The sequence below is a fragment of the Cygnus olor genome, chromosome Z (genome assembly GCF_009769625.2).
Source record: "Cygnus olor isolate bCygOlo1 chromosome Z, bCygOlo1.pri.v2, whole genome shotgun sequence".
Taxonomy (NCBI): Eukaryota; Metazoa; Chordata; class Aves; order Anseriformes; family Anatidae; genus Cygnus; species Cygnus olor.
Window position 1 is genome coordinate 63,325,235 of NC_049198.1, and position 21,490 is coordinate 63,346,724.

At 35.9% G+C, this 21,490-nt stretch overlaps 1 protein-coding gene across 1 annotated transcript in view; it reads right to left on the reverse strand.

Annotated features, from left to right (window-relative positions):
- Positions 1-492: 492 nt before the first annotated feature.
- The window catches only part of HSD17B4 (hydroxysteroid 17-beta dehydrogenase 4), a 62,744-nt gene continuing 41,746 nt past the window's right edge, over positions 493-21,490 (reverse strand). Inside the window, exons 18-24 of the mRNA XM_040540514.1 lie at positions 17,877-17,946; positions 15,042-15,148; positions 14,666-14,752; positions 12,107-12,196; positions 10,248-10,386; positions 2,713-2,840; positions 493-912 (exon numbers count right to left, since the gene is read on the reverse strand). Coding sequence (XP_040396448.1) covers positions 823-912; positions 2,713-2,840; positions 10,248-10,386; positions 12,107-12,196; positions 14,666-14,752; positions 15,042-15,148; positions 17,877-17,946 — 711 coding nt within the window. The 3' untranslated portion in view covers positions 493-822. The remainder of the gene's footprint in view (positions 913-2,712; positions 2,841-10,247; positions 10,387-12,106; positions 12,197-14,665; positions 14,753-15,041; positions 15,149-17,876; positions 17,947-21,490) is intronic.

A 21,490-nucleotide genomic window follows, 5' to 3' on the forward strand; every position in this document is an offset into this window, starting at 1 on the left:
CAAATTTTTCCCCAGTATGAAAGAGTTAATAAACAAATAAATCTGTTTTTAAAAGCATCTTCTGCAGTACTTGAGCAATTCTTTTAGTAAAAATGTGCTTGGAAATGCTCTCTTGTTTTTTCAAACAAACAAAGACAGAAAGCCTTTAGAGTTCAGTGTGAAAAACCCCTAATTAAAATAATGAGGGATCCATCTCAAAAAGCCTTTTTGAATTTCTGTGTAAATTATAACAGAAACTTATAAAAAAGTGACTGCCTGAAACAGGTTGGCAGAGCTACAGTTCATGTATCTTCTTCTCTACAGGAAAAAAAAAAAAACAATGACAAGATGCAAACAAATGGAATGGACTTCCATTTTCCAGTTGTTTCACTGGGATTGTGGGAGCTTAAGATAAAAAAAATTTAAATTTTAATTACAAGTCAGTATGTTCAAAGAAATTAGGATGTCTAACTAAGGTGATATAAATGAGAACTAACGGACACATAGAAAATATTAAAGAGGTATATTCATTTAATTTTCATTAGAATTAATATAGAAATATATGCATCTTTGTAAGAACTACATACCTTTTATTCAGATAAAGACGTACAATGAGAAAAGTATGATTCTGCACTGATGCTGAGAAACAAAGAATGAACACTATTAATGGTTACGGTCATTTCATAATTGTGTCTACAGCAATTAAAACAGCTTGTATATTAGCAGTTTAATGAATCAGGACATTAATGTTACGTAGTCTACAAAGTGTTTTAATCATTGCTTCTGAAGTAATTGAAGTTTCTGTTTTCTGAAGTTCTTCACTACTGTGGTAGATAGAGCAATTCAGAGTTTGGCATAATCTTTCAGGATTGTTTCCAGTTTCTGGCTCAGCATGATGTTCCCCTTCACTTTTAGTTTACCAGAAAAGAATGCCTACAAAAACCAAAGAAAGGAAAAAGTGTATTCAACTGCACAATTCAAAGAATTGCTATCACCAAACAAAAAGCCAAAGAAAGTTGTGGTTGTTTAATGCCTATGTGAAAGCCTTCAGTGAGCAATTCCTACTGGTTTGGGATTTTTAAAAGAAACACAATCTAAGATCCAATTTAATGGCATCCAGAATCACCATTTTCAATCTAGAGCGCTGGAAAGACCTAATTTACCAACCAGAAAAGAAAGCAAAACCAAGCCAAACAAACAAAAATTTAGTGGCCTCCATTTCTCTCCTAAGTATAGTACAGACAACTTAATCTGGAATAAGCCAAACTTCTTTGCAGAAGCTGACAAAAACTTTGTAGACGCACAAAAATGAAGCTCCCAGTCTTCTCTTCCCTATGCAAGTTCATATATCCTTGTCTTACCAAAAGAAAAAGACATCCAGTTGTTCAAATCTGTAACAACTCCAAACGGGAACTTTCACAATACACACGCATGCATATTCTGAAGAAATGTAATGGCTTTATACATAGCATATTGCAACATACAAAAAATAGACAATACAGAGAATAGATTTTGTTGTATTTGCAGAATCAGAGATCAATGAATATTTTCACTGAAATGCTGGTACATCGCATTCATATTGTCCCTAGTTCAAAGGGCTACATACACTGTTTCAACCTAGTTCTTTTTTCTTTTAAACTCGCTTTGCTTTGCTGTGGTTTTGCAATTTGAGAGCTCTTTGAAAGTTCTCAAAACAACACACTTTTGCATAGTTCCATTAACTTGAAATACATTCAATTAAGGAAAAGAGAGACAACAGAGAATAGATGCACAGAGCTCCTTTAGATGAAAAATTCACAGAAACTCCAAGAAAATACTAATGCCTAAGAATAGATAATATGCCTAAAATTGCAATCATTGTTTTCTAGCTTTCTGGAGATGACACGTCAACATCTTGGTTATGCCCTATTCCTACTATATACAGAGAGTCACAAAGGTTTTTACTTATGTGGTATGTAGGACTTAAAACAAACATTTGCCACCAACATTAGTCTCCAAATTTTAAAAACAAAGTCCCCAACAACTTCTGCTTGGGATCAAAGAAAAGAAACTGATACACAATGAGCTGATTAAACTTTTCATTTGCTCAAGCTTTAATCTGTAAGCTGATGTTAAATTTGTGAGAGTTTAATTTATTTTTACACAAGGCATTTCTATACTGGTAAAATTAGTAGTTTTAAGCAGTTGATTACCCCAAGAAGTTGAAAGTACCAACTTAAGAAAGTAGCCTTCCTTAAATGTTTCCCTTAAAAACTACCTAATTTGGGTGAAGTTTGCCCAGTTTCAATGTATCTGCATTCATGTGCTGACAGTGATTTTTCTTTACAGCAGTAGTGGCAGTAAATCAAAGCACTGCAACAAATACCAACTTCCTGTAACACAACCTATCAAAACGGCCTGAGTGGCAAAACTGATGAACCCTAACCTTGCAAATCATATTGTGAAGTGCCAGAAAACAAACTAAAAAATAACTTTGTACTGCTAGGCTTTATTTATGTCATTTGAGATATCTTTGTCTTCGTTAGAGGTAAAGATGGCATAAATTCTTTACCATGCCTTCTGACTAATTTAGTACAAGGTTATATGTGCTTATACCTAATTTGAATCTGGTTTGCACTGCCAAACATCCAGAGTTGAGTGTTTTGGAATGCAAACAGTCATGATCCAGAACTGAACTAAAGTAAACAGTAATTTCCGATGCAAGTGAGTACATCCATGACACAAAGGTTTTACCTTTTGGGGGTTGGTCTTTTGTTGCACCACATCCATAAAATCCTGGTCTGAGAGAGTGAAGGTAGTATCAGCAGAACTTCTTGCAGGTCCTTGATACACAGCCCCAGAGCCATTCTTCAAATCAATTGCTGAGAAAGAGCAGCAAAGACAGTTTTAGTTCAAAATAAAGATGAAATTGTCAGTTTAAAGAACAATCCTCTCTGTACTTATACTTACTGGATACTTCCAAAGTATCCAGTCTAAACATAAACATCAAACTAAGTTACATAGAAAATGAAGTTTTTTTTTTTGTTTGTTTGTTTGTTTTTTGTTTTTTTTTTTTTCCAAAAATCTTCTTCTTTAATGAAAGAAAATAACAGATTAGGGAAAAAAAAAAAAAAGATCTATTCCAGTACTGTTTGTACTTGTGTTGTTCTAGCAACAGTTAATCATGCACGGATAGTAGCAAGTGCTTTCATCCTCTAGGTTAGGAGGTAAGCAATTAAATAGTAGTAAATCCAAAATTCAAACTCTTTTAAGAAAGCAGAGATTAAGGAAGTTTGTAGTTGATTTTTTAGAGCAGGTAAGACAGGCCAGAACAGACACTCAAAAATATAGTTGTTAACAAACCCATACCTCAGTCACAAGCACAGAGTTTTATAGAAATTTAAGTGAGAACAATCCCTACATCACCTGGAAAAAACCTGTCCTTTCATTGTTATGAATAGACAAAACTTAGATATCAGCACTGCACTACCCTTCTCCAAGATCACTGATGTTTCTGTAGCTCAGACGTTAGTCTTCAGAAAAAAAAAAAAAAAGGAAAAAACAGCCTAAATTGCCTAATAATTTCCAGTGTCTGCTTCTTCAACAACTATGCTAGATTCAACTTTTGATATTCAAATAGAAAACAATACTTGTCTCTCTCCTTAAAGCATGTTTTTAAACAGCGCAAATGATTAAGGGACACATGCATATAAGTTCTATTATTTTGTTTTATGGTTCCATGCACATTGGTTTTAATAATTTCGTTGTCACCAATATAATTTAACACAGCGTGGGAGAAGTTTGTTAGTAGTTTGGATGAGAACTTTAGTAGATGAAAGGAAAAAAAAAAATTATTTATATCAAGGCAGGAAAATACCCATTTAAAGTAAAACAGAGACAATTGCTCAATACTAAAACATCTCTTGGAGGAATAAAAAAATGGATTATTATGAAAGTTTTTAGTGAAATCTCAGCTTTCTGGTTAGTTCTAAAAGCCTTATAGAGACAACCTAGCTAATGGGGAGGGGAATTTACAGCAAGGACTGACATTTTGAAATTCTTGCAAACAGCACAAAACACTTAACAGTTAAGAGTCAAAAGAAATAACGAGTGCAAATAATGCAAAACCTTCATATTAGCAGTGAAGTTTGAGGATTTTAAATTAGCATCCTATATTCAGAGAAATGAATGTGGTAGCTTTCAAATACATGGTAGCATTTTCCATATTTTGCCCAACAGGCAATGTAGCACATTGTGCTTGGTGGAAAGAGCATTTAAAGCCTTGCCAAACATCTGTCGTTCTTTTCTGGAAAGCCAAAAATTCTCCTAAGTGCCTGGAGCTTCAGAGTGTTATTTTCCCACACCAAGTGGCCCGCCAAAATAATCTATTACAAGGCTAACACTATCCAGTATTGTATCATTTGTTTAGAAGAATATTTTGACAGGATGTGCTCTGCCAACTCTCTCAGATTTTGCAAATACCCAGCATTTCCCTTTACACCTTTTCCTTTTGGCCCCCTCTTTTTTAAGCACAAAACAAGATCATTAACAAAGGACATGACATCTCTAATCACAGACTTAAGATTGCCAAACAGTTTCTTTCAGTTGCCAAAATTTAAGACACTAGTCTAATGGTGGAGATTTATTTCTGCATAAACTGCCTCACGCTTATTTTTTTTTCAAGTAATATTTCTGAAAGGTTAAGGTGAACTAAACAGATTGACAATAGCTTTTTTCTGTCTGACGCAGTTAAGCCTTTCAATTTTTGAAATCTCTTCTAAGTAATATTTAGCCAGTTATAATAAAACTAGAAAGAGAATTGAGTGTACAATCCTGTTCAGTGAGAAAAGTGACATAACAGATAATTGTTATCCACTTTATTTTAAAGTGAACTGTAATTTCAGGGATTGGTTTAATGGACATCACTAACTTGACTGTAAGAAAAGAAAAAAGATTACTGAGCACAAGATGAAAAGTCTGCCTGACCGTCATAAAAAGAACTATATCATATCAGTAGTTAAGATATCACTGTCCAAGTTACAAATAAACCTAAGTAACATCGTAGACTTTGATGACCTCTTGAAAATCATGTATGTATTTTTTGTTTTATTTCTGTACTCTTCACAGCTAGTGAAACACAACAGATGAGTCCTGCTTCTTGCCAGATCACTTTCCCCTACACATATGCCAGAAAAAAAAAGTTCTTAAATATTTTGGTTGCGAAGTTTCACAGTATTCATGTGATGAAAATTTGCTAAAGAAAAAAAGAGCAAAAAATGTTTGCCAGGGATTAGGGCCACAACAGTTTTCCTGTACCTTCTGTGATTGCGGGTAAGAGCTGTGTAACATCCCTTTAATCCCAAACACCTACTATATAGTCTAGCATCATAAGTAAGCCTTTAAACGTCGCTCCCATGGGTTACTCAGGTCCAGACTAGTACGAAGCTTCACAGGGGATACCAACTCCTAAGGTTAACCAGCCTTAACTGACAAGGAGCTCTTAAAATATATCTCTACTCAAACACTAGCAGTGTGATGAACCATATCAATGTAACCTAAGTGAGCTCAGTTTGAGCCCCACAAAAAGCACTGATCAGCAAGCCCTGCAGTCCTGAGTTGAGCTCAACTGGCTGCCAGGTGCCGACCCAGCTGCTCTCTCACTCCTCCTCCACAGCAGGACAAGGGAAGAAAATATGAAAAAGCTTGTGGGTTGAGATAAGGACATACCATTCACCAGTTACTATCATTGGCAAAACAGAATTGACTTGGTGAAGATTGATTTTATTTAATGCCAATTAAAATTTGGGTAGGATAGCGAGAAACAAAATCCCAACAAAAAACACTTTCATCCTCCCAGGCTCAACTTCACTCCCAACCCTGAGCAGTGCTGGGGGATGGAGAATAGGGGTTGCGGTCAGTCCACAGACATTCCTCTCTGATTCTCCTTCCACCTCACTCTTCTCCCCTGTAGGTCCCCCAGGAGAACCTGCTCCTGTGTAGGTTCTCTACAGGCCACAGCTTCCTTCAGAGCACATCCACCTGCTGTGGCATGGGGTCCTCCACAGGCTGCAGGGTGCAAATCTGCTCTGCCAGGGTACACCATGGGCTTCAGGACAACAACCTGCTTCACCATGGTCTTCTCCACAGACTGCAGGGGAATCTCCATTCTAATACCGAGAACACCTCTTCCCCCTTCTGTTTCAATGACATTGGTGTCTACAAAAGCATGAGTCCCGTTTTGTGCTTCATTATGCATGCACGAAATTCTTGGTTGTCCCTACCTTTCCCAGATTCTTCCAGAAGGGAAGCCAGATGCTGAAAATGCCTGACATAACATCTCATAAACACAACAGACCCTGTTCTCCTCTACTAAGCACCAGCTGGAAAAGCAGTTTTGATATATCTCATCAACTATATTGATTAATCAGTCTCAGCATTGTGAAGTTTAGAAGACATGAAATTAGAGTTAAAAAATTGTGACTCAGGAAATTCTAAGAACTCTGAATAAAATACATAATCCATTGTTGCAAGCCCTGTTCTCCTCTACTTCACATCCAAATCTCAAGGACGCTGTTTATCAATCCACATCTAAAATTAATTGTAAACTCTCCAAGCACAAGTATGTCTGTAAATACTGCATGACCATAGTACCAAGCATAAAATTATATTTAATCACATCAAATCCTTAATCCATCTCAAATTAAAACATATTACTTTTTTTTAAAGAGGAGCTATCAAATATTATGTTCTTTTGTAGAAACATGAAAACCATGATTTCCATTTCCACTTTATTCTTTTAAACAGTATCACTGTATCTGCTACGGAAGACACAAAAAGAAAAAAAAATAATCACAGCATCCACAAAAGAAGAGCTCTGTAACAACCAATACTGCCTTTTTTGTGAAGGATCACCTCCTGTTACTTTACATGTTTCCCCACCACCACCTTGTCCGCTTCCTTTCTTTTAAGCTTGTTAAGAAACTAAGTGTTCCTTTCTGGTGAACACTGATCAAAACAACAATATACACTGGTACTTTGAAGAGGGGAAATAAATTCATTCCTTACAGACAGGGAAAACTACCCCCAGAATTTTGCCTGTTCATTTTTTTGCAGGAAAAAAAAGGTATTAGAAACATGTATAATCATTTTTCTCATTTCCCAACATATATCCAGATTAGAATATTCAGATCACAACTGAGACTACAGCACCAACGTACAGACAAGTGAACATACGCTAGCAATGAAAGAAATAAGCTGAACGCCAGAGCAGATTCCAACCATAAGAGCAGAACATTTCTAGCTTTCCAAAAGGATTTAAGACCAGAGGGTGCCTTATTGTAAAGTGCACCTTTACAAGACAAAGTCAAACACTACAGCTGTCTGATGCAGCAGGAAATGGACTTGACACAAGCCTCCCGTATGTCCGTTGCTAGAGCTACCATCTCATCACTGCAACTTGCATGCTGCAGTACCAGTGCAGCAGCCAGCTTGATAGTAATTGGTGTGTCTATATCAGTGCTTGAACAGTTCCTCAGGTTGCCGGTAGCCTTGGTAGGACAAGCACCTCTCACACTGCCAGAGCAGCTCCACAGATACCAGCGACAGCTGAAGATGTCTCAGGTGACGGTTTTTCCCCTAGCCATTACACAGCTGACTTCATCCATTCAAAAAAACAGAAGTCTGATAAACAGGCATGGTACTCCTCAATATTGCATGCACACAATTTAAATGAAACTTAAAGCTGAAGTCCCTTTTTAAAATCAACTAGTTTCTCAAATACATAAAATTTCAGTATTGCACACCTAGTGGAAAAACAGAATTAAACAGTTTCAGGGGATTAGGCAGTAGCCATCTTTCAAATTTTGTTTTTAATTGCATACATAAATGTTACATTAAGGTAATAAAACACCTATGAATTATTATCCTCCATAAGACAGTCTTGTCAGAGTAATAATAAAAAAGCGCAAAATGACACACAAAAATTCCACACAATTCAATATCAAGTAGTCCAAAAGCTAGAGAGTCTGTGATTTGTAGTATGAGTTTTGCCTTGCTTTTTAAGACTGCCCTACCATCCTTAGGAGAAAGCTATCAAGGGGTCAGACTTTGTGTGTGTCTTTTTGATGTTGTTTTCTGTTTTGTTTGTTTTTAAATTCTGCCTCACAGAGGATAAGTAACTGCAATACAAAGCTCATTCTCAAAGCAAATGGAACGAAGTGTCACCCGCTCTTCATTGCCCAGAGTCACTCGTCATAAATTATTAAGCAATTTCCCAGTGAATTCAGTGGCACTCACAATCAAACACACACAATGATTTCTCCGCAGTTTTTCTACAAAAGTTTTATTTTTCCAAGAACTGGAAAGGAACAAAAGTATCTTCTGCCTTCAGCAGTGCCTTCAGAAGCATGATGAAAAGCAACAGAAGGGGAAAATCTTGACTATTGTTCTAGAGAGCCATTAACTATCAGTCAGTAAATCTCAGTGGCTATGTCTTCTCTCTATGGAAAGAGAACTTGAAATTAAGTAGCTTAGCTCTAAACAAAGATAAATATTTTATAAGTACTGAAAACAACAGAGGCAATCGTTGTACAGTAATAAATATGCAGGAGAGACCAACGCATACTTTAGGTACTAAAGCTAACTGGAGAAGCTGAAGTCAAAGCTGTGGGGTCTCTAATGAGAATTCTGTTTACAAAACAGATCCAGCAGCTTATGGTCTTGATACTGTCAAAATCTATATTGATTTGTGTCCATTTTTAGCATCCTCTTAAATTAGAGCAGCTTGTTTCTTTAAAGAAAAAAACATTAAGATCAAATGTCAATGTATACAGTTCAATGTTTTTCAAATACTGAATGAGCTATCCAAAATTTCATATCCTGTGTACAAGATCAGTGTTTCTATATCCATAGTTTCACACAACCTACAGAAAGCTAAACAAAAGTAAAGGTCATTGCTGATTAAACAGAGACTAGTGTTACTAATATTAGTACTATCATCGTAAGTGCCTCCATAACAACAGTTACAGAGTTCACAAATCCTATTTAATTTAAAGTAATAAACAATAATCTTGTCTTACTGCGCAGAATAGAGATCAAAAGGCTACAGTTACAATTAAAACACTAAAAGCAAATATAAATTAAAAGTTTGGAAACACTAGAATGACTGTCTAGATGAGAAAGAATTTTACAGCAGTCCATAATACTGCTGCTTTCTCTCATCTGCTTCCCTCCCACGCTCCTCACAGATCTGGAAAGCTCAAGGACATTAGCAGAAGATGCTGGAGCTACAATTTTCAAGTGAGACATCAATGAGCTGCAGGGCCCAGATTGTTTCTAGCACTGTCAATTGCTGCAGTTTTCACAACAACTCTAAGCTGTGCAAAAGCTACAAGTCAAAAGATCAGAAGACAAACCAGCATAACTAGGTAACACATTTAATAAAGGAAAGAGCCTAGCAGGTAGCCCAAGAGTACCATAAGCACTACTTGTAAGGTCCTAGGAGGCCCTTAGAAGTAGAGGCTTAAAAAGAAGACAGATAATGAAATAATTAGCATTAACTCAAAGCTTACAACAAAACAAAAAACTCTCCCAAATTAATCCACCTCCTGACATTTCAGTTATTCCAATTATAGTATGTCAAGAACTCTAAACACAAGAGTGAAAAAGTATGCAATATTTACCTACAAGAATCAAATTCTGAATTAATTTTAATTTCATATTTTTCTCTGCTTGTATGTCATGGGATGTCGATCTCAAAAGAACAATTTTACTTTAAGAATGAGATTTCAAAATTATCATAAGCTAAATTAGCATAATGTTTAGAAAACTGATTTACAATTAGTTTACACAGAAGATCAACCAAAAAAACCACTGGGCCAAATTCAAATGTAGTTTAGAGAAGTGAAATTCTATGGACGAAATTGACTAACATTGGAAATAAAACTTTTGAATGCTCGTCTCTGTTTAGCTTTGTGTTTTTAATTATGTTGTGGTTTAACCTGCAAAGCAACTAAGCACCATACAGCAGTTTGCTTACTTCCCTATCACATCCACAACAGTGGGATGGAGGGAGAGAATAATCATGGGTTTTAGAAAGTTTAGTAACTTCCATTATTGAACATTACCTGACATCCTTGTTACTTGTGTATTCAGTAAACAGTCAGATTTTTAGTAGATTCATCTACTACTTTAAGCTTATTTTCAAGATACCAGTTGAATTAGAAAAAGTATAACTAATCTTGCTTCATTAAAAAAATGCACCAGGACATTGTACAAAAGCTATGACTTACTCCATTGCATTGCTGTTTTTCCATCTTTAGTTATGTCCCACTGGAATATGGCATTTACTTTCTTTACCAATTCATTTCCAATCTCTTTGACGCGACGGCCTATTTCTTCAAACACAAGGTCACTCTGCAGCCCTGCAGTCTTAAAAAAGAGAGTATGAAGAATTCAAAATTGAAAGCTCTGTTCAAAACAGAAAAAAATATGACTATCAGTTTAAGCATTGTGTCCAGAAAAGTCTCTATTGCAGAATTATTGAGAGTAATTGAGATGTCTTCCACCACAAATAATTACTTATAGCAATTGTCAGCATTAAAGAGAACATTCAAGCAGAAAATGCTTCATGGACTTGATAATTATTTCAACTCTTGCTTTTACAGTTTTTGTCATTTATCACTGTAATTTAAGATAAACTTTACAATCAGGGTTCCTTAGCAGTTTCTAAATTGTCCTTTACTCCACTTAGAGAATAACCATTCCCACTTTTTCCAGACTGAATAGCATGTTAGTTTTTAGAACATAAAAAATGTTTTCACCAGTATGTTACTTTAATAGAATGCGAAAGATTTTCAGAGACTGCACTACGAACAGAGTCAGAATTCAGTGCATCACAGAACGCTTATCAATTAAGAGCAGGAACAGTTACATTCACATTTTTAACTTTTCCAAACATGTAATGTTTTGCAAGCCTTTCATTGCTTTACTTCAATTAATGGATAAAATACTATGCTTCAGGAAGCTATATCAGTGATATTCTTCATCCAACTGGAATTGAAGCAAAGAAGTTCTCATAGCTTTATTTTTTCTGCTGTACCTACCCATCCATACACCTGGATGTAGTACTCCTCACACTTCAATTTTGTCATCTCCACAGTTAAGGTTAACAAACGTTTTTCATGATATAACATGGTTTCTGGTGACATCTAAATTTGCCAAGCTACACTCATTCAGATAGGTTTCCCCGGGTGGATGACTGCCTTAGACAGTCAGACTTCTGCCAAAGCACCTTAATTTCTCAGAGTAAGCTTAAATTTAATAAAAAAAAAAAAAAAAAAAAAAAAAAAAAAAAAAAAAAGCTCATCTGACCAGATTAAATAAACCCATGGAATTATTTCACTGAAAAGTTCTAATGCTTAAATGTTTGAATCAAACATAGATTTGGCAACAGTTCAGAATGTCAGAGGACTAAATACAACCAGTGAAAATAAACAGGTTCCAAGAATATATCACAAGCTTTATATGAATGTCGCTATCTCAGTATTTCATAAAGTTCAATGCATTAAAGTTTCATCTCATCCTTTGCAGACAAAAATCAATGGAGCAAACAAACAAACAAATAAATAAATAAAAGAATTTTATTAGGGCAATGTACTATGCACCCTTGAGACCATGTTAAGAACTCTGAAAATCCTCGGCACTGCATGTGCAATTTTGTCTTTTGAGGCAAGTCCAGTACCCCGTCTGTGTGTAACTGATGACAATTTACACACACACACACTACAAAGTGCAGTGTGTTAGGTGACATGCATAAACAGTACTCAGAGCCTTGTTTCAAAATAATTCAAATAACAAAACTGCTCTTTTCTGTGAGTACACCATTTCATTTTCACATATTCTTTTCTTCACTTTACAGCTCAACTGGTATGAAGCATTTCAAACTGCATCATCTATTCTGTGTATCCTAAAATGTTACTGTTTTCTCCCCAAAATAGATCCATGAGCTCCTAGACAAATAAACAAAGTGTGTGTTCACCTTTCTGAATTCACACTCATTTAATTATTGTGAATAAGATAATAATTTTTTTGAAAAATAAAGCTTAACCATGCTGCTTTAAAAATCAAGGCTTCTGTTGCTTCCCCCTACCTTCAAAGGCTCCCGAGCAAAAGGCTTATTGATGGCTGAAGTTATATCCACATAGCCCCCTGCAATAGCAATGTCTCCAGTCTCTTTGACCTGTGATAGGGGAAAAATTACATTTAAGAGGTAATTAATTGGCAAAAAATCACTAGAAGGAGCGTTCTTTACATTTTAAACTCAGAGATTAAGAAAGCAAAATATAAAGGTTCCAGGGAAGAAAAGAAAAATAATCACGAATGCATTGTAAGGCAAATTAGTAATAATACCATTTGCAAAAATCTCTGTAAATGAAACAACTAACTGCTTCTTGATAAATTATTCCAAAAAATATTGACATTTTTCTGTTTAAAAAGTTATCTAAAAACTTTATGTATCTGAAAAATTATCTCATCTGTTATAAATTAACTGTTAATGTTACTTCCCAAATAGCTCTGACGAAAACACACTTCTAAAATGTTTTTCCTTGATGGACATACGAAGTTGACAAGGGTTCATCTACAGTTTCAGTATCTCTAGCCATCTTACACTGCAACTTACATTACAAACAATTTTATAAACACCATAAGATCAGAAAGATTGCAAGGAGAAAGAAGGAAAAATATCTGCATTCCTTTCAGTTTTATTTTTTGAAATGGTTCAGTCAGAGAAGGAACTGGATTTCATTTTGGCACTGTCTTTTTGAAGGGGACTGACATACAAACCATTTTGACCATTTGAGAGCAAACAAGGCAGCAGCAAAACAATTCACTGACAATGCTACAGGTTACATGATAAATAGAAGAAGAATATGCAAAATCATACCCTAGCTTATCACAAGTGAAATTAACACAAAAAGACTGTCTATATATTAAAGAGTATGCAAGTCTACCCTGACAGCTTGTCGCCACCATCACACTTCAGGCAGTGCTGAAAATGGATTTAAACCACCATATCAAAGTTAAATGCATACTTTTAGTTTGATTTAACCTGTGTGGGCTACAAGTACAGATAGCTTAATTGTTGACTAACCTAAGCTACAATAAGAAGAAAAACCTTTGCATAACTGCTTTGAGCAAAACAACATGGTTTTCTATAATCCTGCTAAGCACCATAGTTTGTCTTCAAACTGTTATTCCACAATGAAGCTTGCTAAAAAATCTGTACCAAAATCTCCCAAAACTCTTCATATAATGCTAATACTAAACCAAGCACAGCAACAAATCCAGCCTCTGAACACAGCAAAGCATCCTATTCTGTTTACAGATTTCAAAGGGCTGGGACGCATACCAGGAATACTGTTGGTTTAGACTGTACGTGCAAATCCTCAAAAGTAAACACGAGGTCTAGAAATTCTCTCAGGACTGAGTGGTAGTAGCTTTTAAATATAACTACAAGCCTCCACATTTCTAGTACTGCAGCTATGTAGTAGCTCCAAACCTCATTTGAGGGACCAAACTGTCCTGTTTACTGACTACTAGTAACTTGAGATGGAGAGTTTGTATGTAGCAGCCCTGACATTATCAACATTCTGAAATTGTATAGCCGCTAGCACTCATCAGGTCTGCAAACAAAATTTACCTTCATTAGTCAACATCTATTCCTCAAATCTATATCCCTGTGGAAATGGTCATCCTACATCTTTGTGATGATTCCCCTCATTCGATTTTGCCTGCCTAATCCTCTCTTTAGCTGCAAGTATCTGGCTACTCACTGATAAACAGCTTGTCTGCATTTTTACAGACAGATAGCAAAACTTTTGCTACCCAAAGCAACGTGGATTGCATCTGCATAAACCAATGCATACTGAAAAATACCAGTGGCAAATCACAGTTTAAGAAAATGCTAGTGCTATAGCATGCTACAACCGAAAAAAATGACAATTTACTTTTCACCTCTACATGAAGTATTTTCTCCTACCAATGGTATTTTCTACTATTATAGGACACTCACACAAAATGCTAACAGCAAAACCAAAGAAAATTGTGTAATATAAGAAGTGAATTTATAGAAGAGTAAGATCCGTTTTATTGTACTTAATATGCTTAGCTGCTATGAAACTGCTGTTATTAAGCAAGCTCATCTGCGTAGATGCAGCTGAAATTTAACTAAATTTAATCTACACTTTTAGAAGTTCACCTTCATTAACTAACCATCAACAGTTCATTTATGTTAGCTAAATAAATGTTAAAAAAAAAGATGCAAGCACAAGGTTAAAATTCACTACAGAAAACAAATACAAACTATACTGGTTTGAGAATTACTTTTTTTTTTTTTTTCTTTTCCACAGTAGACAAACACTGAAAACATAATACAATGAAATGAGTTCTGCTAACTATTTAATATAAGGAGAACAGGAAGTCCTATAACAATGCTTTTGTTATTTTACTGGAATCTTTGTGAAATAATGAAATAATTATTTATGAATATTTTTACTTAAGAATATTCATTTTTATTCATTTCATTTCTTTCCAGAACCTTCCTCAATGGTGTGTTTCATGAGCTGCTTTTTTTACTTCCCATCATATCCACAATCTTTTACACAACCCATGCATTTCACAAAAGTCACAGTGGTGACCGCATTCTGACCTTGGTCTGAAAATGGATTCTATCTCCTTCCTTCCACATTTCTGTTTGTAAAGTCTGCCCTGGAATGACCGGCTTTGCAAAGCGAACCTTAAAAAAAAAAAAAAAAAAAAAAAGATGTGTCATACAAAGCTTAAAAGCACAGGCGCTACTAAAATGAGAAAAAGAAAAGCGAAAATGAGTCAACTAGCGATGCAAAATATCTAAATATTTAAGTAGACATACTAGATAGAGGCATTAAAATGCATGCAACAGTAAGTAAAAGCACTTGTGGCAGTCAGAACAATTCAAAACTTTTTCCTACCATAAAGAATTTGCCACATTTTTTGGCACTAAGACTAAATAAAGGTAATTAACTATTAAGAATGAAGCCACAGACCTTGATCGCCTTGAATCTGGTCACATCATTATTTGCAAACTGCTTCAAAACACTTCTAGCAGCAAACCCAAAGGTGCATAGTCCATGAAGTATGGGCTTCTGAAATCCTATTTCAAAAATTAACATTTTAGTGTTTGCAGCATTAGGAGTTTGCATGTATCTTCTACAAATATCCATGTTTTATTCATAGTATTTTCCTTCATTAATGTTCTTTAAATTAGGTTAAAGAAAAAAAAAAAGGACTATGTTACTGAAGAAACATCTGTTACTACTTGTTTCCTCTTGAGGCAAAGGAATGTATTCACTGAGAACTGACACTTCAACACTGCATATGCTAGACTCACAAGTAGAATGAGACCCTTCTGAAGAGGTGACAAAATGAAACTAAGGAGAACATCTGTGTTAGTATACATGGATGGACACACCAGATACACAGTTAAATAGATGTATATGGGTGGTAAGAGGTATTATAAGGATGGAAAAGTGGTTTAATTAATATTGTTTGATGCTTCCCACTTTGAATTCTTATTTATGGTTGACAAATGCCTTCATATTTAGTACACGCTTCAGGATTAACTTTTTTGAGTTTTTTTTCTCCTTCTAAACAAGGAAAAGTTCAGACATTCTGAACAAACCTCACCAAAAAAAATAATCAAAATGCTGTAAATTTCTTATGTTGACATTTTTGGTCAGGCTTCCTTGCACCACATTGCTTTGGAGCAGAAGCTGAATCTTGGCAGAGGACAAATTTTATATTAGCAATGCATCTTTTTCCAGTCCAGCCAAAGTTTGACAAAACAAGCCTTTAAAAATTGGCCTGAGATTAAAGCACAACAGTTAAGTTTTAAAGATAGTGCTTGTACTGAGTATGTTCTGATCCCTTAACAGGTTGCTTTGACCTGACTGGGCATGTGAACAGTAATTGTTCATGCTTGCAACAGTCTATAGATTTAAGACAGATCTGTCCAGACTTGGCTCTGAAAATAGTTGCTTTGCCTGGAACTCATCTGCCACTCTCAGCTGTCACAATCTGTTTTTCCTGAACTCTAAACTACTCACAGCATCTGCACAGCATGAAAAGTTGTCCCAAGGGACAACAGCTGGTAGAAAAACAAAAAAGGGTGGGGAAATAAAGAAGAGAGACAGCAGATAGTCTGGCCTAAGGAGAATCAAAAGATACAGAAGAAAAAGAAACCACCTTCAAGAACCACCTTCAAGACAGAGACCAAAAAGCCGCCAGGACTCAATGTAGGGAAAGATGGGAATTCTGAGATGCAGCCAAAAGGGAAGACAAGTCTTGTAGGAAGCAGGATGAGAAACAGAAATTGTGACTGGCTAGGTTAGGAAGAGAGACATGACAGAAGGGCAGGCTGAAAGGAGCATGAGCTGTTTTCTCTCTGTAATAACTATTTCATTCTGATCATTGTCATTTCTTTCCGGTGAAGTATTTGAATATGCATGCTTTAATAACATTTTTTATTTTGTACCCTGAACATAAAGTATTTCTGGAATGCACAAAATACCTTACAGTCGATTTTAAAACAAATTATAAATTGTAATGACATCAGTATTCAGTATCTCACACACAAAATGGTATAGTGACAGTCAGCTGTTTAAAGCTTAGTTAATTCACCATTCAAGAGCCAAGAATTACCACTATCTTAAAAGCTCAACAACAGACACACGGTTCAGTCATATTTTCGCTGGCATTTTCATGATACAAAAAACACAAACTCAAAGGAAAATCTTTAAGTTACCTTTTACCTAGACTAAAATGAAAGCAAAATTAATGTTGTTTACACATTCCAATACCTTAGAAATATTCACATGCTAGAGGAATAAAGGCACAAAAATATAAACACGTTTTCTTTTAGTATCTTCTGTGAAACATTGCCTACAGGAAGGCTTAGAATCACTTGAGTATGTTACTCTTAATGCTCGCTTTCCAACACACACCAGTAACAGCCAGTCAGTTTAAGCACTCAGAACTTAAAAGGCAAGAATGAATTTGAAAATTCCCCCTCCCCACCCCCCCCAAAAAAACCACTTCTGCATAACTAGAAGAAATACTTGCGGATGATCTCTTCAATAAGTTTCTTTTTAATCTAAGCATAAATCTGTTATAGGTATCTGATTAGGAGACTGCCATAGTTGCAGAACCCAGCATTTTTCTGTTCAAACTCCTACAGAGTTAATTTTGTTTTTCACTTTAAGCGCCAGTGCTCTTGGCACACAGAAAAAAATTACTCTTTTTATAGGGATTTTTTATGTGGCATTACATAAATGACCAACCTCCTGTGCTATTAAGGGGTCCAGTTAAGCAAGTTTACGAGAAAGAAGTGCTACCAAAATGCCTTTCTCTGCCCTTTCTGCTTTTATTTACTGGGATTGAGAAGACTACACAGAAGCAGAAAAAAATTCCTCCGAGACCAACATAATCTCAAAATCATTTAGATGGAATCATCTATCAAAAATGTTATGTATTTCCCTCTGAAGCTTTTGGAAGTCAATTGAATTATATCTGTTTATGATAACAGAGATTGCACATATGTAATGGTGGCAAAATATAAACTCTACTATGAAAATAGAAGACAGATTTCCACTGCAGATAAGAGTCCAAGCACCATACCACACATTCCTAGCTCCAAGAAGCAATGCTTCAAAGTGACTTGTCACACACAATTTTGAAGACATCTAAGGTTGACGTAAAGAACATCTATGAAAAATCGTTTTTCCCAGTTTCTTAAAGTCTTACAGACCTAGTGAAAAAAAATTAAAAATATATTTACATCATCATTTACCCAAACATTAATCAAACAGCATCCCTCAACTTACCTCCAAGCGCAGCAAAACTTGGATCAACATGTAAGGGATTCCAATCCCCACTAAGCCGATATAAGGCAGCCTGCAGAAACAGACAAAGAAAATGGGAGTATAGCTAGGCTTGTAGAAACCAGCAGGAGTCACATTAACATTTCTCACAATCTGTTTCAGTAGTTTAGATAATCAAATCTATGATAAACCAGATAAAACATAAATTAATGTTATTGTATAGACAAACCACCAAAAGTCCAGGGTGAAGTACCATGAACTGTGTGTAAGGTTGGTACCTGCCAAAGTAAAACAACTGCTTAATGAAAGGAAAAAACAGCATATTCTGCTGACTGATAGATCCATCTTTACTAAAATTTGACAACAGTAAAGTAACACCTTTCTTAGAATTTGACAGTAGGTTCTTTTGCTTGAAGAGTCTTCTTACATAAGATTCATCCACATTTTTAAATTACATATGAAAACATTGAAAACAAAGTAAAAAACACTATCATGCGTTTTCAACTGAGTCATTATAATACTGTTCCCTCAGCAGCTTCAAGCACAGCCAATCCCCATGTTAAACAAACAAATAAAAAAAAGCAAAGTGGCAGGCCAAGCTTTCTAGAAGACTTGCACTTTATGTTAAACATTCTCTTTCACTAGTAAAAAGACAAATCAAATCCAGAAGAGCAAGCCAAATGGACTGCCAAGTACTCCTATGTCAGAGGCCACTCTAGCTGGGCATCCAAGAAGTGTGCGGTGAAACATGCAGTGCTATCTGAGAGAGGGCAACAGAGAAGCATACTGAGATAAAGGGAGTAACGTAAATATTTACACTCTGTCACATCTAAGGCAACTGTAGTGAACAATGGAAAAAGAAAATTGCAAAGGGGCTAATAGTTACTATCTGTGGAGAGTACCTGCTCTTTTTACATACCATTAGAACCACAGGATGGTTTGTGTACGAAGGAACCTTAAAGACCATCTTGTTCCAACCCCCTACGATGTGCAGGAACACCTCCCACCAGACCACATTGCTCAAAGCCCCATCAAGCCTGGCCTTGAACACGTCCTCGGATACGGCATCCACAGCTTCTCTGGGAAAACTGTTCCTGTGCCTTACCCTCTGAGTGAAGAATTTCTTCCTAATAGCTAATAATAGCTAATCTAAATCTCCCTTTTTTAAGTTTAAAACCATTGCCCCTTGTCCTATCACTACACTACTACCTCGACCTGCTGGCCATGCTGCTTTTGATGCAGCCCAAGACATGTTTGGCTTTCTGGGCTGCAAGCACACATTGCTGGCTCATGTTGAGCTTCTCGTCAACCAACACCCCCAGGTCCTTCTCCTCAGGGTTGCTCTCAATCCATTCTCTGCCCAGCCTGTATTTGTGCTTGCGATTGCCACAGCCCAGGTGCAGGACCTTGCACTTGGCCGTGTTGAACATCATGAGGTTCGCACAGGCCCACCTCTCAAGCCTGTCCAGTTCCCTCTGGATGGCATCCCTTCCCTCCAGCATGTCAAACCACACAGCTTGGTGTCACGCTGTCTGATCTCAATTCTCACACCAATAGAAGAAAAATTGGGAACTGCAAGTGGCACCACACTCCCCACTCTTACACACAGAAAACCCACAACAGCAGGGATTCAGAGAACACATACATGTTGCTCTTCTGATTTGATGTGTTTCCACCAGTCCTCACTGAGAAACAGTTAAAACTGTGTTTTCACTATCAGAAGCCAGAGATAAGCAGCAGCTCTGAGGTGCCACTAGATTCCTTGCTAAGAGCTTTCTATCGTCTTAATGACACCAATATCAAAATTAAAACATTTTAGTGGGAGGCAGAACCTTAGTTCCATTTAATTTTTTTTAAATGACAATTTAAAGGAAGTTGCACTTGACAGAATTATACAGAGTATCACCCTTCATTACTGAGGTTTCCTTTCAATAGAGCCTAAAACATAACAGTAAATTCCCACTCTTGAGAACTAGAAAATAAAAGTTGTCAGATATGAACTGCACAAAATCATTAAATGACTTTTAAGTAAAATTCTGAGGTCACAGTTTTATTCTTTTAATTTGAATTGTTACAAAAAGCTGTCAAGGAGATTGTTTTCATAAAGTAACTGTTTCAGTCAATTTTAAATCAAACTAAATTTGAATTTTAATTCAAACTAATTACCATTTAATTGTAGCAATGGAAAATTCTATTTACATTTGAGAAGAGAGACCAAATCTCAACTTAAATCTTGCTGTGCAGCTGTTGCTGCTGTACGTAAGAACTGAAGCTGTAATAAGAACTAGCCATTTATTTAGGGTGATAATAAGCACTACTTGGGAAACAATACCTCTATCAAATGCCTTTCAAAATAACTGTAGTGAAAAATATTAGTATTTCACTAACAAATAAATGTAGCATTTAGGAAAGAAATAATTTCAGGAAATTAAATGTGATCAGTGTATTTTACAAAAAATCTGACACATGAATATAAGATATACATCTCTTTTGTTGTATTCAGCAACTGGAGTGGCATCGGTCACAGCTAGAAAACACATACGCTGAACCGAGTAACACAGTTACACAGCAGGTTATTTCAGATTTGGCGCAGCCACGTTAGGCCTGCCACATTTCTTTTCCTTTACCACAGTCTTTGCTATTAATTATATAAAATGCATTCCACATTAGAACAAAATTGTTTTAAAACCTTGTTGGCTCTGCTTTCTATATTCCTACAGTAATGACATTTCTTGAAGTCTTGAGTGATAGCATAAAAAAAAAAGTGATGCATCCTTGGAGGATGACAAGAGTCAATTGATGTGGGGCATTAGATTTAAGTCAGTCATAATATGGTTAGATTGTTCTCCAATTAATAGCACAAACTGTCAGGTCTCATCTCCTAACAATTTAGGAGTTCTGCCAGACCACAGAAGGAAAGGCGATATCCAACCTGTCGGCGCCAATTTTTCAGTCTTGCCTGCAGACTACAAGAAAGGTCAATGGTAAAGCTAACAAAAAAGGAAGCCAACTCTCCAAATATTTTGCCTTCTAAATTGGGAGAAGAGAGAGAGCTTTACCCCAGAGCTTATATTTCAAAGCACTTCTGTGCGTATGTGCATGTGTGTTTATGTTTACGTTTATATTTCACTGAACAGTTTATTTAAGCAACAGAAAGGAGCAAAGCCATCTCAAAGAGAAAACAGTCACAAATCTCACCTACACATTTCAATGAGCTCTGATTTACATTAAGAACAATGAATGTTTCCAGTTAAAACTGTCAATGCTGATACTTCAGAGGCTAAAATTGAGCACAGTACTTAAGTAATTCACTGTACTTAAAACTAAGCAGTTACACTTCACCTGAGATCCCCATTTGTCATAGCTTCTTTTTAATTATCTCTTTAAGCTGAAGTATAGATGTTGGGAATGAGCAATCAGAAGAAATCAGCACATAAAAAGGTAAAACTATTTCTTTGTTGCTTAAGAAAACTAACCATTTTTTCTTATTGAAGTAGCCCATGTGGAAAATATAACAGATACTATTAGCTGTCCATAGCAGCTTCCAATGCCTAAGTATGTTCTGTGGAAATCTGGTTCACACATGATTCTATTTTTTAACAAGACTGTAACTAAGA